The sequence below is a fragment of the Cherax quadricarinatus genome, chromosome 3 (assembly GCF_038502225.1).
Source record: "Cherax quadricarinatus isolate ZL_2023a chromosome 3, ASM3850222v1, whole genome shotgun sequence".
Lineage (NCBI taxonomy): Eukaryota > Metazoa > Arthropoda > Malacostraca > Decapoda > Parastacidae > Cherax > Cherax quadricarinatus.
The window spans coordinates 19,413,714-19,437,789 of NC_091294.1; the positions used below are offsets into that span (position 1 = coordinate 19,413,714).

General features: G+C 42.1%; 1 protein-coding gene across 3 annotated transcripts in view; it reads right to left on the reverse strand.

The window, feature by feature from the left end:
- Positions 1-339: 339 nt before the first annotated feature.
- Positions 340-24,076, reverse strand: part of Cbp80 (Nuclear cap-binding protein subunit 1) — a 352,041-nt gene continuing 328,304 nt past the window's right edge. For 2 of the 3 annotated variants that reach the window (XM_070090600.1, XM_070090590.1), the window contains 4 exons: positions 23,534-23,724; positions 22,070-22,307; positions 14,638-14,751; positions 340-1,360 (listed from right to left, as the gene is read on the reverse strand). In XM_070090600.1, coding sequence (XP_069946701.1) covers positions 1,247-1,360; positions 14,638-14,751; positions 22,070-22,307; positions 23,534-23,724 — 657 coding nt within the window. In that variant the 3' untranslated portion in view covers positions 340-1,246. Of the gene's footprint in view, positions 1,361-14,637; positions 14,752-22,069; positions 22,308-23,523; positions 23,725-24,076 lie in introns of those variants that run through there. The other variant, XM_070090603.1, reaches the window with a different exon arrangement.

Below are 24,076 nucleotides of genomic sequence, written 5' to 3' on the forward strand. Positions count from 1 at the left end.
ATATATATATATATATATATATATATATATATATATATATATATATATATATATATATATATATATATATATATATATATATATATATATATATATATATATATATATATATATATATATATATATATATATATATATATATATATATATATATATATATATATATATATATATATATATATATATATATATATATATATATATATATATATATATATATATATATATATATATATATATATATATATATATATATATATATATACACACACACACATTAAATATTACATGTTTTCATGCAGTGATATATTAGGATAAGTATCAGAATGAAAACCAATATAATGTATAAAATTTAGTTATAAAGACTTCCAAGCTCTTTTCCTGGGCTTTAATTAATTATGTATGCATGTCCATTGTCTTTACTGGTATAAAATCTCTAAGGAAGTTCATCCTTAATGCTAACATCACCAATGCTACTCCGACAGGAGCAATCCATGCTTATATAATGCACTTTAAACTATTCTGAATAGCCATTACAGTACAGAAGCCAAAGAAATAATAAAAATAATTTTCCACCCTGTATGCCATCATGGCTGGTAAAAACTGCACATATTAACTCTGATAGAAGCCACTGAGCTTACATACTTGTGAAAAGAGGTATGTACAGTACCTCTGACAATACATGAAGTTAAAACATGGTGTTCAAGGTAGATACTGAAGGTTAATTATCATATCACTGATATTCATAGTACATAAAATGATAACCCATTATATTGTCACACTAATAGATTAATAACCAGCATCAGATTTTACAAGCAAACTGATTACATAAATCAAACTCAGTCTCAGTATATTCAAGGGGTTAGTTTTGTATAATCTCCTTGAACCTTATGAAAATTTACTCCAATACATTCCAAAACACTAATCCTTGTTTATATAAATTTCCTTAGCAATGTTCTCCTAAAAATTATCTGGACTAAATCAAACCAGATAATTATTTAACTGAAAATGCATAGCCAAATTCAATAGAAAAAATGTAAAATAGACACAATATGAATGTTATTATTTACTGTCAAAAATACCTTAGCAAAGAAATATGCTAACACCTTGTATATATTATTGCAATATTTTATAGAAAAGGAAACTTTCCAAGTTTCTGCACATTAAATAAATGGATGAAAGTTCACCTGTGAATACACACACAGCCATAAGAGACATTATCCAAGCAAATAATTTGAATATGTATTTATGAACGAAGAGCAACAAATTGATTGAAGGCATCAAGAATATGAGGATCAAGATCTTGAGTAAAGAGCAAGGTGCTCAGCGTCTGACTGTAACGCTCCACTTGTGTGTTGTGCTAGTAGAAAGACAATACATGAGCATTTGTTACTAACACATTCTAAATTTTAATGATCAAATGACAAAATTGAATTAAAATAACATGAAGTCTTGGAATGAAGTAATGTTACAGCCCTTACCATATTTATATAAAAAAACAATTTAAAGAATTTAAGAAATACAGCAAACTCTCTCAAAGGGAAAGAGATATATTACTGAAAATCTGTGGCTAACAGAAATTTGAGGTATGTGAAGTGAAGAACATGAAAAAAAATTTGGTTATGTTACAGACAACTCCATATTTGCCAAATAAGTTCTATGTAATATTCTCTTAAGTATGAATTACAGTACTACAATTTATCTTACCTTACATTTTTAGATATTTCACTAGTACGTATTCCTTCTACTCTATCAACTGAGTACAAAACAAATGCCCATTTACCTATTTCAACTACCCAATAGTGATCAGAAATTGGCAATTCAACCAATTTCACATAAAATTAAAAAACTGCCAATTTAAAAACAGGGTCCAGAATAAACAAAGTAGACATTCCTGGCACTAAAAAAAACATTTCCTCTGTTTCTAAGTCACATCTCTAAACTTGCTAAGATTTACTGTTATGCATACTACCGCATTATTGTACTAATTGTATAAATAATGTCGATGCATTCCTCAATACACATTAGACTGGCCAGTTAAATGCATACTGGACAAGTGATGTCATCTGTGTAATCTGGAATATTGGCAAAAATCGAACATTTCTGCTACACTGACCTCAATTTCAAGCTACTTTCAGTCCTGAAACCAATCAAAATCATCTTTATTTCTGTAATATATTCTATCAAGTGAGACGAAGAAACCAAGAATACAACCATAAAAACCACACGAAAGTACACCTTAAAGTTGTTGTTTTAAACCAAAAACACGGTCACAGTTTTTTTCTCATTATGCACTGCATGCTGCAGGATTTAATATGGTGCACACAGACCCATTCTCTCACATCTAGGCCCAAATTTACCACTCATAGCTTAACTGAGTGACCTGAGCTCATGGCAAATTACAATGGGACTGATCCTGGCTTCAAAGCCATAATACAACAGGACTGACACCGAAAGGGTTAATAATGACACCAAAGTGCAAGAGCAGTTATGCTGGCAGTTCTTTAAACTTACGAGAAGCCATTAAGTGCTTCCCATCATGAAAAAATGCTAATTCTCGACTTATTGTACATAATTTATCAATTATATTTTATCATAGGTATGTGTGTATGTAAAGGGAAAACAATTTATACATAGGGTTCACTACTATCCTTGGTTTTGGGTATCCACAGTACAGCAGTCCCCCATGGATATGGGGGACTACTGTACAGTATATTAATTTTTTATGCCTAGCTCTACTGCTCCCTTATTACAGTCAAATCTCGGTTGTCAATAGCATTACTTGTCGAATAAATCAGTTTTCGAATGAGGTGCTTGAGAAACAATGTCTTGGTTTTTGTGCATTCTCTTGGTTGTCAATGGACAGGTTTTCACATACAGTGGACCCCCGCATAGCGACCTTAATCCGTGCAAGAGGGCTGGCTGTTATGCGAAATGTTCAGTATGCGAATGAATTTTCCCCATAAGAAATAATGGAAATCAAATTAATCCGTGCAAGATACCCAAAAGTATGAAAAAAAAAAATTTTACCACATGAAATATACATTTTCCTACACACAAAGAGAAGGATACATGCACAATAGTAGAGTAGTACATGCACAATATATATTGTGCATGTACTACTCTACTAAATGAAGAATAAATGACACTTACCTTTATTGAAGATGCAGCAATGACTGATGAGACACTATGTCCTGGGAGTGCCTTTTCCTCCTGAGTACTGTAGGTCCTGTTTGGTATTTTCTTCCAGAACAGGCCTTATCACACTGTGTATGCCACTACGATTCTTAAATCTCTCAAACCAACCTTTGCTGGCTCTAAATTCACCAATATGAGCACTAGTTCCAGGCATTTTCCCTGTTCACCTGGGTGTTAGTCGACTGGTGTGGGTTGCATCCTGGGAGACAAGATTAAGGACCCCAATGGAAATAAGTTAGTCTTCGATGACACTGACTTTTTTGGGTTATCCTGGGTGGCAAATCCTCTGGGGTTAATTGTTTCTTGGTATTCTCAATAAGCCACACCAACAACGGTGGTACAGCAGCAGCAGCAGCTGACGGTGGTACAGCAGCAACAGACGATGCTACAGCAGCAACAGACGATGCTACAGCAGCAGCAGACGATGCTACAGCAGCAACTGACGATGTTACAGCAGCAGCAGATGATGCTACAGCAGCAGCAGAAGATGCTACAGCAGCAGCAGCAGCTGACGGTGGTACAGCAGCAACAGACGATGCTACAGCAGCAACAGACGATGCTACAGCAGCAGCAGACGATGCTACAGCAGCAACTGACGATGTTACAGCAGCAGCAGACGATGCTACAGCAGCAGCAGCAGCAGACGATGCTACAGCAGCAGCAGCAGCAGACGATGCTACAGCAGCAGCAGCAGCTGACGGTGGTACAGCAGCAACAGACGATGCTACAGCAGCAACAGATAATGCTACAGCAGCAGCAGACGATGCTACAGCAGCAGCAGACGATGCTACAGCAGCAGCAGCAGCTGACGGTGGTACAGCAGCAACAGACGATGCTACAGCAGCAACAGACGATGCTACAGTAGCAGCAGACGATGCTACAGCAGCAGCAGACGATGCTACAGCAGCAGCAATGATGCTACAGCAGCAGCAGACGGTACTACAGCAGCAGCAGCAGCTGACGGTGGTACAGCAGCAGCAGCTGACAGTGCAGCAGCAGCTGACAGTGCAGCAGCAGCTGACGGTGATACAGCAGCAGCAGCAGCAGCTGTACCACCAATAGTAGCGATGGTTGATTGGGGTTTATTATACAACCTGGCCAGCTCGGAGACACGCACTCCACTTTCATACTTATCAATGACCTTTTTCTTCATCTCCATAGTAATTCTCACCCTTATTGCTGTAGGGTTGGCACTAGAAGCTTTCTTGGGGCCCATGGTCACTTATTTTCCAGAAAAAAAATCACCAAAAACACTGTAATAATACGAAATGTTCCGATTGTATGCTTGGATGTTACCGCGGAGGCTGGCTGGTAAACAATGCCACCGGTGGAACATGTGAGCGTGGCTCAGGCCGCACATTGGACGCGTCTCGGACGAAGGGCGGTGAGCGGGTTTTTGGGCGGTATGCGAGGCAAAATTTTTGCAATCAAAGCGTCCGGTATGCGGATTGTACGGTATGCGATGCGTCCGGTATGCGGGGGTCCACTGTTTATGGAATGGGGCAAAGCAGCTCAGGTCAAATGCTCATGGAATGCACACTGGACAATGGGTTGGGAGTGTGGGGTATGAGTCAGTATAGCCACTAACCTGCATGCTATAAACATCTCTTGAGCTTTTGTTGTGCATCTTGTGAACTTTTTTTGTTATTTTGCAGTTTTGGTGCAATTTTTTTTTGTGAGATGAGCCATTATGAGTCCAAAGAAGGATAAAGAGGTGAAAGCAAAAAGAAAAGTTGTAAAAAGCACTGTTGAGTTTAAAAAAAAATGAAGCTGTTAGAAAGTATGAAGATCGGCTCTGCATGGTTGATATAGCAAAACGTTTTGGTAAATCAGTGTCTACTAACAGAACGATATTGGGCCAAAGAGAAAAATTACAGCAGCTGACATTGCAAAAGGTGCAAAAGTGATATCAAAACGAAGGCCATAAATTTCTGAGCAGATTGAAAAACTCTTGTTGATTTGGACAAACAAAAATCAGTTACAGGGTGAGTGTGTTTCAGAGGTCATTATTTGTGAAAAAACAATGCAGTTGCATGATGACTTGAAAAAAACAAAGAAGTGCTGAAACTCGATCCCTCCTTCAAGGCTAGTAGGGGTTGGTTTGATAATTTTAAGGAAAAAAGTGGCATTCATACATAGTGTTGCTAGGCATGGGGAAACTCCCAGTGCTCAAAAAGTGGCTGTTGAAAAGTATGTTACTGAATTCCAAGAGTACATGGAGGCTGAAGGGTTTGTCCCCCAACAAGTGTTTAACCCCATAACTGTCCAAACGTAGATCTACATTTTCACTGCTAGCCTTCCGAATCAAGCCTCTAATCACTCAGCGACGTACTCATTTACTGATGACTCGGACTTGTGACAGGCTCTAACCAGTATGCATACCTAAATAATGTATATCAGAACTAATTTCATCTACAGTGGACCCTCAGTTATCGGCTGAAATCCATTCCAGAAGCACGGCCTAAAACTGAAATGGCCAAAAACCGAAATAATATTTCCCATAAGAATTAATGTAAATACAATTAATCCGTTCCAGACAAAAATATTCACAATTTTTTTTAACAATTTTTTTTAACAATTAAATCAGTATTACACACCTTTATTGAAGACTAATGCTGGTTTCTGGAATGCCTGCTACACTTCCTGCATGTCTACTACACTCCCTGCATGCCTGCTACACTTCCTGCATGTCTACTACACTCCCTGCATGCCTGCTACACTCCCTGCATGCCTGCTACACTCCCTGCCTGCCTGTTACACTCCCTGCCTACCTGCTACTCTCTCTGCAACCCTGTACACTCCCTGCCTGCTACACTCCCTGCCACACTGCTACAGTCCCTGCCGGCCTGCTACACTCCCTGCCACCTGCTACACTCCCTGCCACCCTGTTACACCCCATGCCTGCCTGCTACACCCCCTGTCACCCTGCTACACTCCCTGCCTTCCTGCTACACAACCTGCCTGCCTGCCTGCTACACTCCCTGCCACCCTGCTACACTCCGTGGCTGCCTGCTACACTCCCTGCATGCCTGCTACACTCACTGAATGCCTGCTACACTCCCTCCATGCCTGCTACACTCCCCGCCTGCTACACTTCCCGTCGGCCTGCTACACTCCCCGCCTGCCTGCTAGACTCCCTGCATGCCTGCTACACTCCCTGCATGCCTGCTGCACTCCCTGCATGCCTGCTACACTTCCTGCATGCCTGCTACACTTCCTGCATGCCTGCTGCACTTTCTGCATGCCTGCTGCACTCCCTGCATGCCTGCTGCATTCCCTGCATGCCTGCTACACTCCCTGTATGCCTGCTACACTTCCTGCATGCCTGCTACACTCCCTGTGTGCCTGCTACACTCCCTGCATGCCTGCTACACTCTCTGTATGCCTGCTACACTTCCTGCATGCCCACTACACTTCCTGCATGCCCGCTACACTCCTTGCATGCCCGCTACACTCCCTGCATGCCCGCTACACTCCCTGCATGCCCGCTACACTTCCTGCATGCCTGCTACACTCCCTGCATGCCTGCTACACTCCCTGTATGCCTGCTACACTCCCTGTATGCTTGCTACACTTCCTGCATGCCTGCTCCACTCCCTGTATGCCTGCTACACTCCCTGTATGCCTGCTACACTTCCTACATGCCTGATACACTCCCTGCATGCCTGCTACACTCCCTGTATGCCTGCTACACTTCCTGCATGCCTGCTACACTTCCTGCATGCCTGCTACACTCCCTGTATGCCTGCTACACTTCCTGCATACCTGCTACACTCCCTGTATGCCTGCTACACTTCCTGCATGCCTGTTACACTTCCTGCATGCCTGCTACACTCCCTGTATGAATGCTACACTCCCTGTATGCCTGCTACACTTCCTGCATGCCAGCTACACTCCCTGTATGCCTGCTACACTATCTTTATGCCTGCTACACTATCTGTATGCCTGCTACACTCCCTGCATTCCTGCTACACTATCTGTATGCCTGCTACACTATCTGTATGCCTGCTACACTCCCTGTATGCCTGCTACACTCCCTGCCTTCCTGCTACCCTCCATGTATGCCTGCTACACTTCCTGCATGCCTGCTACACTTACTGCATGCCTGCTACACTCCCTGCATGCCTGCTACACTTCCTGCAAGCCTGCTACACTCTGTATGCCTGCTACACTCCCTGTATGCCTGCTACACTCCCTGCATGCCTGCTACACTTCCTGCAAGCCTGCTACACTCACTGTATGCCTGCTACACTCACTGTATGCCTGCTACACTCACTGTATGCTACACTTCCTGCATACCTGCTACACTCCCTGTATGCCTGCTACACTCACTGTATCCCTCCTATACTCCCTGTATGAATGCTACACTTCCTGCATACCTGCTACACTCCCTGTATGCCTGCTACACTCACTGTATCCCTCCTATACTCCCTGTATGAATGCTACACTTCCTGCATGCCTGCTACACTCACTGTATGCCTGCTACAATTCGTGCATGCCTGCTACACTTCGTGCATGCCTGCTACACTCACTGTATGCCTGCTACACTTCATGCATGCCTGCTACACTCACTGTATGCCTGCTACACTCCCTGTATGAATGCTACACTTCCTGCATGCCTGCTACACTCCCTGTATGCCTGCTACACTTTGTGCATGCCTGCTACACTCACTGTATGCCTGCTACACTCCCTGTATGAACGCTACCCTCCCTGCATGCCTGCTACCCTCCATGTATGCCTGCTACACTTCCTGCATGCCTGCTACACTCCCTGCATGCCTGCTACACTTCCTGCAAGCCTGCTACACTCTGTATGCCTGCTACACTCCCTGTATGCCTGCTACACTTCCTACATGCCTGCTACACTCCCTGCATGCCTGCAACACTTCCTGCAAGCCTGCTACACTCACTGTATGCCTGCTACACTCACTGTATGCCTCCTATACTCCCTGTATGAATGCTACACTTCCTGCATGCCTGCTACACTCCCTGTATGCCTGCTACACTCACTGTATCCCTCCTATACTCCCTTTATGAATGCTACACTTCCTGCATGCCTGCTACACTCCCTGTATGCCTGCTACACTTCGTGCATGCCTGTTACACTCACTGTATGCCTGCTACACTTCATGCATGCCTGTTACACTCACTGTATGCCTGCTACACTCCCTGTATGAATGCTACCCTCCCTGCATGCCTGCTACCCTCCCTGTATGCCTGCTACACTTGTAGACAGCCTGTACTGTCTGCACAGACAGCCCATGCTGTCTGCCAGCTTAGTTCATATTTCGCGCCACTCAGATGCTGCCCTCTGTAGACAGGCCTCTCGGTAGGCACGCCAGCCTGTCTGCCCTTGCCTCGCTCACTCACACAGCGGCCTAGCAGCAACACACAAGGCCTCCCAGCTCTCTCTCATGGGATGGCCCTGCCCAGGCCATGGGCACAAACACACAAGCCTGTGTACCCACCACGACTTAACAATAAAGTAAGAAGTCTCCGAAGATATATCATTAACCACCTGCTTGCAGCACCTACCAATAATCCCATTAAACATTGATAGCAGCGGTGGTCGCAGCAGTTGTTTGCCCAGAGAGAGGAAGGAAGAGGTATGAAGTCATCTTCACTTCATCATCCCATACAACAAGCATCCGTCTCTCAACGAGTTATCCTGATGTCGTGCCTGCCCGTTTGAGCATCCAGACACAGGTACAAGCAGGATCCAGGCCGAAATTTGCCGAAATTCTCCGAGAATTGTAAGTGACCCCACGCTACAGCGTCCCACACTGTTTCTCAAGTCACGTGTTCAGCGTCACTTGTATGTTGCTGATGTTGTTGTTCAGCTCAGCACAGCTGTTTCAGCAAGCCAGAGGTGAGCTTTGTGGTGATTTCTGCATCCAGTGTGAGCTTCTCCACATGTTTGTGGGTGGGGGAGGAGAAGAGGAAGTGGCCGTTCCTCACCTTGCCCATGCTCGCCCTACTCACGCTCACCTGTCTACCATACACTCACCACTGCCCACTCCCTCTGCTGTGTTTTCTGCTGTTTTCGTGTGAATTCATTGCCAGAACTGTGTATCCGAGTGCCCGAGGCCACTTGAAGCTACGTGGATCAGCATGCCACGTAGATCATGACACCACATGGATCACGACGCCACGTTGGGTGTGGGCGATGTCACTTGGATCTACCAGCCACGTGAGTTACCAGATGTCCTAGGCCACATGCTGTGGTCTGCTGCCCACATCACATCGGCGTCACCCACGATGCTGCCCGACTTCGTGACGTCACGATGTCTGCCTGATGCCACCTCGAGATGTGTGCTGACGTCATCACGCCTGACATCACATGATGTCACCATCGAGTGTTCAGTAATTATTAAAGTATTGTCGAGAAGATTAAGAGAAGATGTATGTCGTGTGTTAATTCCTCTCAGTCAGTGTTCTCACATGTTAGTGTACCGCATGTACCGCGGTGTGTTTAAAGTTTCCGTGTGTCCAGTGAGGTCTGAGCCAGACCTGAGTAGCACCACTGTGTTAAGTCACCCGTGTGACCAGTGTGTTTGACAGCTGATGTCAAGACAGCCCCGAGTGACCGAGCCCTCTTGTACAGAAAGCTTTAATGCTCGTCGCTCGTGATGTTCTGCAGAATAGTACCTGCTACGATTCCCATCGAGATTTGTTTCACTTCACCTCCAGACCGTCAGAGTGCAGTTATATGTAGAGAAACAAGTCTGGGGACGCTTAGACTAACCTCTGCTATAACTCCAACTGCCGAGAGAATGACACACTGTGTCAGCCTCGTGTCACAAGCTTCAGTGAGCAGCCTGCACAAAGAAGATGTCACTTTGACTGCTAGCTCTCTCACATGATGTTACGACTCCCAGATGTTTCGCCCAGTCGTCTCTGCCACGACTCGCTCCACAACTCGCTCCACGCTCGCCGGCAGTGACAGCCCAGCGACAGTACCAGTCGAGAAGTGTCCTCCTGAGTCGCTTGCCAGAAGTCCTGCCCAGTTGCCAAGTTTTGTCGACGCCTCACTCGAGGGCACCAGCATGTCGTGCCCCAGGTTGAGTGAAAACCTGCAGCGACTCCTACGATGACTGCTTCACCGTTCCAGAGGAGACCGTACCCTGTTACGTCACAGCTCAGCCGCAGCGATGTCTCCCGTGTTGCAGTATCTGTCCAGACGCAGGAAGGCGTGCAGTGATGCCCTTCGATGCTCACTGCCTATGACCACGATGTTTAGCACACCCCACATATTTTTTTCTTCCCTCCTTGTAGGAAGTTTTTTTTCCATATTCATATGTATATGTTTTTATTTTGTGTTCTGTGCCCTGTTCTTACGAGAGAGAGACCGAGCTCCTTTTACCACTAGTATTGTCGCGTCGGGACGACGCACGGTAGGTGGCCGAGCGTATGTAGACAGCCTGTACTGTTTGCACAGACAGCCCATGCTGTCTGCCAGCTTAGTTCATATTTCGCGCCACTCAGATGCTGTCCTCTGTAGACAGGCCTCTCGGTAGGCACGCCAGCCTGTCTGCCCTTGCCTCACTCACTCACACAGCGGCCTAGCAGCAAGACACAAGGCCTCCCAGCTCTCTCTCGTGGGATGGCCCTGCCCGGGCCATGGGCCCAAACACACAAGCCACCACGACTTAACAATAAAGTAAGAAGCCTCCGAAGATATATCATTAACCACCCGCTTGCAGCACCTACCAAACAAACCCATTAAACACACTCCCTGCATGCCTGCTACACTTCCTGCAAGCCTGCTACACTCTGTATGCCTGCTACACTCCCTGTATGCCTGCTACCCTCCCTGCATGCCTGCTACCCTCCCTGTATGCCTGCTACACTTCCTGTATGCCTGCTACACTCCCTGCATGCCTGCTACACTTCCTGCAAGCCTGCTACACTCTGTATGCCTGCTACACTCCCTGTATGAATGCTACACTCCCTGCATGCCTGATACACTTCATGCTTAAATTCCATGGTGATTCTCACTTTCCCCACTACAGGAACTTACTTTTCATTTGTTTTTGCTGCACATAAACATGTCTGTTTGTCTGTGTGTGCATCTTTCCATCTGCTTGTCTCTGTCTCAGGGAGCAGCTAGTAAACCTGTTGGTCTGTGGTTTATGTGCCGCTCCCTGACTGCTGAGCAAGTGACACTGCTATTACTTGCGTCATGTTTATTTATGTCATTTATCTACACTGTATAGCACTTTGCCTGGAATTTTTGGATTATCCTAAGTAATTTACAAGATGTATAATAACTGTACTTCTGTGTACATGTGAGAGACAGAGACAGACAGATATATAGACAGAGATATAGATAGAGATAAAGGCAAATAGGCAGAGATATAGACAGACAGAGAAAGCCAAAGCCAGCCAACCAGCCAGCTGGCCAGTCTGCCAAATACATAAGAACATAAGAAAGAAGGAACACCACAGCAGGCCTACTGGCCCATGCAAGGCAGGTCACTGTCACTCCCCGGCTTAGACCAATTGACCCACCTAGTCATGTTACATCCACTGAAGGAAGGAGCATGGCATCTGACCTAGTAGCACAAGCTAATCAGGTCCAACTCACACCCACCTACACCCACTCACACATTTATCTAACCTATTTTTACCTTCGTCTTAAAATGGGAGTGTTAATAGGACATGACAACAGTGAATCCCTGGTTTTTGCCATGCTATTTGCTCTAGCTGGCACTCAACTGAACTGGTGCTCCCACAAGGCACTGAGTGGTTCCTGACTTTTTTCATACCGGGCACACTGTGTGCAGACCCATTCTTTCATGTCTAGGCGACTCAGGCCTATCGAACCAAATCTGAAGGAGCGCTGCGCATGTGCACATAGATCTACGTGTAGACAGTTTACGGGTTAAGTACTGAAATGGTAATCAACCAGTTACAAACACATTGACAGGTGAACATTTTCACCTGCCTTGGTCACATACTATTGAAATATATACAAAGTATTTATAGGTCCCAGCAATGTTTTAGACATGGAGTATATGAAACTCCTTGAAGCACGGTGTAAAACGTGTGTCACTCCACTGTTGACGGTACAGCACTCTAATATTGATAATTGTGCACTGCTCCAGTGAACCTTGGCTTTATTTGTTCTCACTGTTAACACAAACACGTCTATGTATCTCTGTCTAGCTCAGTCTCTGTTTGTCTCTGCTTATCAGTCTTTCTGTCTGCCTGTGTGTCTGTCTTCCTGTCTCTGTCTGCTTGTCTCTGTCTCAGGGAGAGCCGCTCATGAACCAACAGGTATTACAAATAATGCTGAGTCACCACTTTTGATTCCTCAACATATGAAACTGCATATTACTTGCCAGTAATATGCAGTTATCTTGGGTAATTTACACTGTGTGAGATAACTGTACTTATATGTACCTGTGAGACAGAGACAGTGACAGAGAGAGACACAGGCATAGATACAGACAAATACAGACAGCCAAGGTCAATCAGCCAGCTGACCTGTTCAACATGTATTACACATAGGGCATAGGTTATAGGACATTCTGGCCAGATGACACTACCAGCGGTATCAAAATTGAAAGCATGTGGCACAAATGTTGTACATGGCCTATTATCGAGGTTTTGATATTTCCTCAACCACTTGTGGCCACATTCATCTCAAAGCCACTAAACTTGGGGTCAAAATACTTTTCTCCAAAAAGGGAAGTGTTAAATATGACATGGCACCAATGAATCCCTGGTGTTTGCCACGCTGTTTGCTCTAGCTGGCGATCAATTGAACTGGTGCTCCCACAAGGTACTAAGTGGTCCCACACCGCACACACACAAGTGTTAAAACCCATTCTATACTGACCAGGTATCTCAGGCCATTTCGTGCCAAATTTGGAGGTAGGAACAATAAAATGTCGATCTATGTTTGGAATTCTAGCAGTGAAAATGTAAATCTATGTTTGGACAGTTAAGGGGTTAATTGTGACAAGACAGGCCTCTTCCGGAAGAAAATGTCCAAGAGGACATGAATAACTGAAATGAAACGTCAATGCCAGGACACAAGCCAAATGAAAGACAAGCTCACTCTGTTATTGTGTGGTAATTCAAGTGGGGATTTGAAATTGAAGCCCTTACTTGTTTATCATTCTGAAAATCCACGAGTTTTTTAAGAACAATAATGTTATGAAAACAAATTGGCAGTTAAATTTTCATTTACTGTACAGTATTTCAGTTAAACTTTTATTTAGTATTCACTTTACTGTTTCTCTGTGATGACTAATTTTATACATTGTTCTAGTATGTAGTAGTTAGTACATTTTTTCCCACCAGTTTTGGTTGTCAAATCAACATCTACAACGAATTAAATTCTAAAACCAAGGTTCCACTGTATATAATAGTGTAAATATGTTATCAGGTTTTTATATATATTTGAAAGTGAAAAAAGGCTGTGCTTTACTTTACAGTGATTTTCACCTTACAAAAGTAGTCGGGAACCTAACTGGGAAATACAGGTGGGGCCTGCCTGTATATCGGCTATTTTGAGCAAAAGTACAAGCTACTTCCGGTCCTGAAACCCACTAAAATCATCTCTATTTCAGTAGAATGTCTTCCATTTTATCAAAAGATATCAAGGAACAGCCAAAAAACTAGAAAAACCATCTAAGTAAACACTTCAAAGTTATTTTAAACTATACACAGTCAGTTTTGCTTTTCCCATCATGCACCATGTGGGATAGGATTTTTTTTATACTGTGCACACTCACCATACAAACCCATTATCTCGTATCTAGGCCAAAAATTACTACTCACAGATTATCTGAGTGAGCTGAATTTATGACAGAACTACACGAGTGACCCTGGCCTCATGACATAGTTCTACGTAATGGCCACTAAAAAGGTTATTATAAGTATGAAGTACTACTTTTTTTTTTTTCAACAAACTGGCCATATCCCACTGATGCAGGGTGACCTAAAAAGAAAAACAAGTTTCTCTTTTTAAATTCAGTAAAATATACAGAAAGAGTTACTAGCCCCTTGCTCACAGCATTTTAGTCACCTCTTACGACACGCATTGCTTATGGAGGAAGAATTCTGCTCCACCTTCCCATAGAGATAAGCAGAAATAAACAAGAACTAGTAAGAAAATAGAAGAAAACCCATATGGGTGTGTGTATATATATGCTTGTATATGCATGTCTAGTGTGACCAAAGTGTAAGTAGAAGTAGCAAGACATACCTGAAACCTTGCATGTTTACAAGACAGAAAAAAGACACCAGCACTCCTACCATCATGTAAAACAAAATACATGTTTCCATCTTACACTCGTTTGGCATGACAGTAGTACCTCCCTGGGTGGTTATTGTCTACCAACTATCAGCATATTACTGATAATGAGAAAAAAGATTTTAGTGCCAGGGAACCTGGGTAAGAGTCAACAAAAAGTATAATATATTTACCATCATGAAGATCTGGTGGAGTCTACCAATGGTCCAGCGGTACCAGTGTGTATTGAAATCCCGGCCATCCGTATCAAAACGTACAAGATGTTCCGAAAGGATCATAATAAAACGCTGTAAAAAAAAAAAAAAAGTCAGCAAACACTAATAAACTTTTTTTTTTTTTTTCAACGTCGGCCATCTCCCATCTCTTTGCAGAGGTGCTCAGATACGACAGTTTAGATGTCACTCCAAACAGCCAATATTTCAAACCCCTCCTTTAAAGTGCAGGCATTGTACTTCCCACCTCCAGGACTCAAGTCTGGCTAATGGGTTTCCCTGAATCCCTTCACAAAATACAGTGGAACCCCGGTTAACGATATTTTTTCAATCCAGAAGTATGTTCAGGTGCAAGTACTGACCAAATTTGTTCCCATAAGGAATATTGTGAAGTAGATTAGTCCATTTCAGACCCCCAAACATACACGTACAAACGCACTTACATAAATACACTTACATAATTGGTCACATTCGGAGGTGATCGTTATGCAGGGGTCCACTGTATTACCCTGCTCATACTCCAACAGCTCATCAGATCCCCAAAACTATATTCTTCTCCATTCACTCCTGTAACTCACCCCCACATTCCTGCTGTATGTCTAAGCCCCTTGCACACAAACTCTTTTACCTCTCCCTCCATTCTTTCCTAGGATGACCCCTACCCCTTCTCCCCTCTACAATTTACACACCTTCCAAGTCATCCTATTTTGCTCCATCCTCTGTTAAATGACCCAAGAATCTCAACAGCCCCTCTTCAGCCTTCTGACTAACACTTTTATTAACTCCATACCTCCTCTTAATTTGCACACTATGAATTTTCTGCACAATATATACACCACACAGTGCCCTTAGACACGACATCTCCACTGCCTCCAGCCTCCTTGCTGCAGCATTTACAACCTATGCTTCACACCCTTATAAGAGTGCTGGTACCACTACACACTCATACATTCCTTTCTTTACCTCCATGGATAATGTTTTTGTCTCCATAGATACCTTAGTGCACCACCTACCTTTTTTTCCTTTCATCAATTATACGGCTAACCTCGTCCTTCATAAACCCATCTGCTGACAAGTCTACTCCCAAATATCTGAACATATTCACTTCTTCCACACTCACTCCCTCTAATGTGATATCCAATTTTTCTTTACCTAACTCAGTTGATACCCTTATCACATTACTCTTATCTATGTTCACTTTCAACTTTCTTCCTTAACACTCATCAGCTTTTATTCTTTTCCATTTCCTTTCACCAGTCACTTAAGATCCAACCATTCTTTTTCTTTTGTGACTGAGGAAAGGAATACAATGATTAAATCCTAATCTATGAATTGCACAAGTACAAAAGAACTACATCCAATGTTCAATAAGTTTGTAATATCACTTTGGCATAAAATTAGTAAACTGCTTTTATGCATTCAGAGGACAAATAGCCCTAGAGAAGCAAATAAATCTACTATAAAGAAAAATCTTGAAAATTCTCAGAGAAGCTGTTTAATAGTTTTAATCCCCTACCACCCCATACACTTTTTGGGGTAAAAATTTATTTAATTAGAACAACCATCTGTAGTGTAAAGCACCCTTCTGGCAAGACAGTGATGGAGTGAATGATGGTGAAAGTTTTTCTTTTTCGGGCCACCCTGCCTTGGTGGGAATCGGCCAGTGTGATAATAAAAATAATAAAAACCATCAATACACTAGCATAATATTTTTAAACAGAATATGAATCAACACTGGGTCCTCAGAAGCTGGACAGGAGTTGAGGAAGCCGGTAGAGCATTTCCTCAGAGCTCAAGGGTCTTCAATCCTACTGGGACAGATTGGTACTGATGGACCAAACCCACTACCATTATTGCATGCTCCTCACTTAGCGACGAATTTGTTTACCGACGTGGTCTTAGGAACGGAACTCTGTCGTTAGCAAGGAGAGGCTGTATATAGAACAGACTCTTACATACTGCATGGGTCACATTTCTGAAATTAGCGCTATATGTAATATCACGATATGGAAACTAAAGAGCATATGGGAAAATACTTATGTTCCTGACTCCTCTAAAAAAACTTTTTTTTCCCATTTCGTAAGAAATAAGAGATGCCACTGCTTACTGGACCATATATATACAGTGGACCCCCGGTTAACGATATTTTTTCACTCCAGAAGTATGTTCAGGTGCCAGTACTGACCGAATTTGTTCCCATAAGAAATATTGTGAAGTAGATTAGTCCATTTCAGACCCCCAAACATACACGTACAAACGCACTTACATAAATACACTTACATAATTGGTTGCATTCGGAGGTAATCGTTATGCGGGGGTCCACTGTATATATACCTAACTTAACTTTAAAGCTAATAACTTAGGTGACTTTAAAATTAGATTAAACAACTATGAGTGAGATAGGTTTGATTTGAGAACAACTTGCCTAGCATGGGCCAGTAGGCCTACTACAATGCTGTTGTGTTAAGTTTTAACATTCTAATCTCTTAAGAACATTAGAGGAGCACTGCTATTGGCAAACTGGCCTAAATTAGGCAGGTCATACTCAAGTCTACTAGAGCTCTTTCTTCTTCTTTCAACAAACTGGCCATATCCCACCGAGGCAGGGTGGCCCAAAAAGAAAAACAAAGGTTTCTCTTTTTAAATTTAATAATATATACAGAAGAAGGGGTTACTAACCCCTTGCTCCCGGCATTTTAGTCACCTCTTACGACATGCACGGTTTATAGTGGAAGAATTCTGTTCTGCTTCCCCACGGAGAACTCGTATATTTGTCCAACCTATATTTAAAGCTACCCAAGCTTAACGCTAACTTTAAAAATAGGTTGGACAAATATATGAGCGAGATGGGCTGGGCTTGAGAAGGACCTGACTAGCATTGGCCAGTAGGCCTATTGCAGTGCCCCTCTGTTCTTAAGCTCCTACAATATCCAGGAGTTTCATGTGCTGGTCAGGCACCAGGGAACACTGGTGAAAATAGTTTATCTAGCCCTGTACAATACCTGCACAAAACATGTAGAAGCAGTATCAGCTACCACCACCACTATTACCTGTCAGTATTGGTAAAAATAAGCCCAATCGTACCAATGGTTACTGTGACTTGTTGATGTGCGATGTGTGTGTGTAAAGGCTTGATGTGGTCCTGTACAACATATACCATACCAATATTGGTATGAGTCACATTTCCTTATTAAATTGTGCCAATAGTTGCTGTTACCCTAGGTAGTAGGTTGGTAGACAGCAACCGCCCAGGGAGGTACTACCGTCCTGCCAAGTGATTGTAAAACGAAAGCCTGTAATTGTTTTACATGATGGTAGGATTGCTGGTGTCCTTTTTTCTGTCTCATAAACATGTAAGATTTCAGGTACGTCTTGCTACTTCTACTTACACTTAGGTCACACTACACACATGTACAAACATATATATACACACCCCTCTGGGTTTTCTTCTATTTTCTTTCTAGTTCTTGTTTATTTCCTCTTATCTCTATGGGGAAGTGGAACAGAATTCTTCCTCCGTAAGCTATGCGTGTTGTAAGAGGCGATTAAAATGCCGGGAACAAGGGGCTAGTAACCCCTTCTCCCGTATAAATTACTAAATTTAAAAAGAGAAACTTTTGTTTTTCTTTTTGGGCCATCCTGCCTTGGTGGGATACAACCGGTGCGTTGAAAAAAAAAAAAAAAGTTGCTGTTACGTTTTGCATTTGTTTTTAAGTGTCTAAGCTCTCCCTACATCAAACATGAACTTGTAGCTTAACATGAACTTACTCTCCACACATTTCTAAATTAACCCTTAAACTGTCCAAACGTAGATCTATGTTCACGTGCGTAGCTCTCCGAATGTAGATATTTACATATAAAAAAAATGTAGGAGCGCTATGCACGTGAACGTAGATCTACTTTTGGACAGTTTAAGGGTTAACAAGCAACATCAACAACAATATAAAGTGTCAACTTTCATTATTTTTGACAAAAATCATTTAAAAAAATTGTTTCTTTTTCCAAGATGTAATGAACACAATCTAGTAATTCTTCCTGTATTCCCATATGTTATTCACATTACACAATGCGAATTTATAAAATTCATTAATTTCAAGAATTTAACGTATGGATGCAAGGCTATGTTATACATACAGCTTTTCCTCACTTAACGATGGGGTTCCGTTCCTAAGAGTAGGTCAGTAAGTGAATTGGTCATTAAGCGAGGAGCATACTATACTGGCAGTGGGTCTGTGTCAACCATCTTTAGATATCTTTCAATGTCACCTTTGCATCAGTTATAACATTTCTGGTCTATTTTTAAATGCTTATACAGTAGTGTACAGTACACAGTGATGAACAGAATAGAGGAAATCTGCTCTAATATAGTACATTATTTAGGTTTGCATACTGGTTGTAAGTCTGAGTGGTCAGTAAACGAGTACATTGCTATATGAGGAGAGGCTGTACTCAAGTACAGTGGATCCCCGGATTACATAATTAATCTGTTCCAGAAAGAGTGACTTATCCACAAATCTGACATATTCCGAATTAATTTTCCCTATAAGAAATAATGGAAATCTAATTAATCCATTTCAGACACCCAAAAGTATTAAAAAAAATGTTTTCTACATGAAATATACATTTACCTACATAGAAAACAATGATACATGAAGAATAAAACAATAATAACATCACACTTACCTTTATTGAAGACATGGTGATGTATGGAAGATGGGAGGAGGGGAGAGGATGGAGGAGTTTACAATTGTTTGGAAGGGAAATCCCCTTCCATAAAGACTTCAGGTACCAACTCCTTATCCTGGGTTACTTCCCTCCTTTGTTTTTTTAATGCCACTAGGACCAGCTTGAGAGTCACTGGACCCGTCGCTCAAAAAGTGTTCCAGAGAGGTCTGTTTTTGGCGTATGTTAGGAATTGTGTTGGGAGACAGGACAAGATAGGCTTTCAATATGACACTAATATCAGCTCTACGGCTTATTTACCTAGCACAATTCATCTAATATGACAAACAATATTAATAACACAGAAACATGATATATACTCTAGAATGAATAAAATATGGCATCAAGAATGTCACGAATGGTGGTGTGTTGTTTGTTGTTGGGTGTATAAGGGCCACTGAAAGATAAGCCTTACAAAGTGGTGGTGAAGGCAGCAGTAGATGTGGCGGCGTTAGTTTGTAGCCCTATATACCTCCAACAACAATGGAGGAGTCAGTTTCGTGCTGTCCTTTTTCTATCGATTAATCGCTTAACTTACTTGCTACACTGTTAATGCTACACTTTATTGCTGGCTGGCACTATAGCCATTATAGACTCCTGCTGCTTTAGAACTGTACAGTGGACCCTCGGTTATCGGCCGTTCCTGTCATCAGCCAACTCGGTGATTGGCTGGTTTTTCGGCTCCTGGTGATCGGCCGTTTCGGACGCATCCGTCCACCGGCTGGGGCCGCTTGTGCGTCAGTTTGGCTGTCTTTCAGTGCAGATACATCAAAACATTTCGCTTGTTTTCCATTATTTGTGGGTTTTTCGCAGTGCAACTGCGAAATAAGTAACCATGGCTAAAAAAGGAAATTCCCAGTATAGTTTCTGTGGTAAAGAAAGTGAGAAACGCCATGGAATTTAAGCGTGAAGTGTAGCAGGCATGCAGAGAGTGTAGAAGGCATGCAGGGAGTGTAGCAGGCATGCAGGAAGTGTAGCAGGCATGCAGGGAGTGTAGAAGGCATACAGGGAGTGTAGCAGGCATGCAGGGAGTGTAGTAGGCATGCAGGGAGTGTAGTAGGCATGCAGGAAGTGTAGCAGGCATGCAGGGAGTGTAGCAGGCATGCAGGGAGTGTAGCAGGCATGCAGGAAGTGTAGCAGGCATGCAGGGAGTGTAGCAGACATGCAGGAAGTGTAACAGGCATGCAGGAAGTGTAGCAGGCATGCAGGGAGTGTAGCAGACATACAGGAAGTATAACAGGTATGCAGGGAGTGTAGCAGGCATGCAATGAGTGTAACAGGCATGCAGGGAGTGTAGCAGGTATGCACGGAGTGTAGTAGGCATGCAGGAAGTGTAGCAGACATGCAGTGAGTGTAACAGGCATGCAGGGAGTGTAGCAGGCATGCAGTGAGTGTAACAGGCATGCAGGGAGTGTAGCAGGTATGCAGGGAGTGTAGCAGGCATGCAGGGAATGTAGTAGGCATGCAGGAAGTGTATAGCAGGCATGCAGGAAGTGTAGCAGGCATGCAGGAAGTGTAGCAGGCATGCAGGAAGTGTTGCAGGCATGCAGGAAGTGTAGCAGGCATGCAGGAAGTGTAGCAGGCATGCAGGAAGTGTAGCAGGCATGCAGGAAGTGTAGTAAGCATTCCAGTAGTAAGCATACTGATTTAATTGTTAAAAAAATTATTTGTTTTTGGTGAATATTTTTGTCTGGAATGGATTAATTGTACACCTACCATCCGACTTACGACTGAGTTCGGTTCCGAGAAACCAGTCGTAAGTCGAAATGGTCATAAGTCGAACTTTACTACTGAATATCAACAAAACATTTTTGTAATGACTTTATTTTATTGTTTTATTTTGGTATTTCATGTTTTACTTTACTTTTTATGCTGTTAGCACTGTATTTTATACTGTAAGGTTTAGGATAAACACTGTGTACAACACAAATAGTTGTTTATTTCCCAGAAATTTGGCATAAAAAACACGGTCGTAAGTCGAGTGGTCGTAAGTTGAGCAGGTCGTAAGTCGGATGGTAGGTGTATTTACATTAATTCTTATGGGAAATATTATTTCAGTTTTCGGCCATTTTGGTTTCAGGTCGAGCTTCTGGAATGGATTACGGCTGATAACTAAGGGTCCACTGTACATATTGCAGAATCACTGAAAAAGGCACATTCTCCCCTCTCAGCCCTTTACCAAAGGGCTGGCTGGCACTAGCAGCTTTCTTTGGGCTCATGGTGGCTTATTTAGCAGTTACAAGGACTAAAAAGAATGGAATAATGCAAAATGTATTGGATGAACACATGGGATCGTCCTCACTGGCTGTACATGGAGTGTTGGGGCTGCTCAGGCCCCGACACGAATGACTTATACCGCGTTCAGTGACGTTCACCGAGCCAATATTTTGACGCAAAAAGTCACTTATTCCAAATATTACTTATTCCAAAGACCTCTTAATCCGGGGGTCCACTGTACAAGGCACCCCTTACTGCCTGGAAAAAAAAAACTGGTCCTAGTTTTTAAGGAACAGAAGAACATTTGGAAATTAAGTACAGTATTGTACCTGACTAGATATTATCCAGGAATACCATACATAAAATGAGCATGCACACACACACACACGCATGTGCACATCTGTGCACACACACGTGCACATTGTACCTAATATTCAATAAAAGAAAAGCTTACTTGAAATATGATAAGGAAGAGATTCTTTTGATCAGCCTGAGCAGCTTCAAGCTTTTCTTCCATTCTTTCTATTTCTTCTTCACTAGGTCGTGGACGCTGTTCTTCATCTTCTGAAGATGAATCGTCGGAATCATTCCCAGTTCGATGCTCACGTGCCTCACTAACCTCCCGTTGTAATCGTCCAACATGTTTGTTCATCTTTCGAATGGTAGCGTGAATAATTTCCCATATGTAATTCCTAAAAAAAAATTATTTGTGAAATAACATGACACAAATTAAGACATTTTTTATTCTGAGAAATGAAACCTCTCAAACCTACCTCAAGATAAATGTTAGATGCCATTTTCATGACATATTCTCTCTATAACATCACCAGCCACATTTAAATTTGTCTAAGCAACATAAAATAATGATTTGCATTTGAAAAGTAAGATGATTTCCTAGGAAAATTTATCTGAAAATGGAGATAAATTCCTCTGTAATATAGCAGATTATTCCTCCCCCCCCCCAAAAAAAAAGAATTTTGGCTTAATACAGTGTGACAAAAAATAAACTGAGCAGTGCAACAAATTCCAATGATTTTATATCCTAACTTTGATGTCTAATATGTATCACATCAGACATTCTTGATAACAGGAAGTGAACATTCTACTTAAGTACAATGGGTGGTGAAATACTTCAAGGAAGTTAAAAGCCTTAACCAAATTTTTATGTTGACAAGGAAGGAGATTGACACCAGAATTTTCTCTTCGACTCTTCTTGAACAAGGATTGTTGGTAAAAAAAAAAAACAGCTGCCCTACATGTAAAGAAGTTATAGCAAAGCCTCTGCTTTTGCAAAAACCACTCTTGAACTCCCAAGCAGGGTGTAATGAAGTGTTGGAAAGAATGTGGAAGAGAATGAAGGAAGGTGGGAATGTAGTGGTGAGTATGATAATGTGAGGGAAGGAGGGAGTGGTCAAGTCCCGTACCTCAACCACTAAAATATGTCTAGTATGTGGGAGCAGTGGCTATTTTAGCCCAATTAAATAATATAATTCTTTAGTCTACAGTTCTTTACCAATCTACCTAAAAAAAAAGAAAACTTTATAACATGCTTACAACATATTTAAAATGCCAATGCACTTCATAAAAAACTAACAAAGAAAAAATATTCTTAATTCAGTTTAAAGAAAATCATTATTAAACCTATGTACAATTCTTGACCAAGCTCTACCAAACAAATGAGAGCTCACTTCACTTGCTTAGAATGAGCATTAACAAATTATGAATGCATTTGGTAAAAAACCTGACAAAACATTATTTAAAATAATTTCTGACTGTATCTGCACTGATCATAGTTGCAGATCATTGTTGCTCACCTAAGTATTATAGTTAACGGGTTTCAAAACACTAACGTTGTAGGTAGGAAATATCATAAGACAGACTCCTACTGTATATATCTGTATCACTTACTTTCACTTACTTTGCAAACTCTGGCATCATTTCCTTGCTGAATATCCAATTTGCTACAGAAGCACACGAGACAATCTGGGTGCGAAGGAACTTATCACATAGCATAACCATCATCTGCTGGTGGTGATCCCAAACTTCATGCATCTCACGTAGCACCAGGATCTGAGCTTCTTCATTACTGCCAACTGTAGATTCAAAAACCTGCCAATGTGATAAACCTGGTTATAACTGAAAAACTTTGAACATCTAATCATTGTTAAGTATATGAATACTTTGAACATCTAATCATTGTTAAGTATATGAATAACACTGAAAAGAACTTACTCAGTACTTCACTAAACAAAATCTCATTTTACTGAGCTCAAACTCTTATAACCTCTTTAATAGTTTAACCTCGGGGGATTTTCCCAGCCTTCAAACAATAACCATATGCAAAAATCTTCCTCTTACAAAATCACATCTGAAATGCCTTAAAGAACTGAAGAATACTGAAACGTTTGACAGTCACTACTTGTTTTCACTTCGAAAAATATAAAAAGGATGGAGACTACCT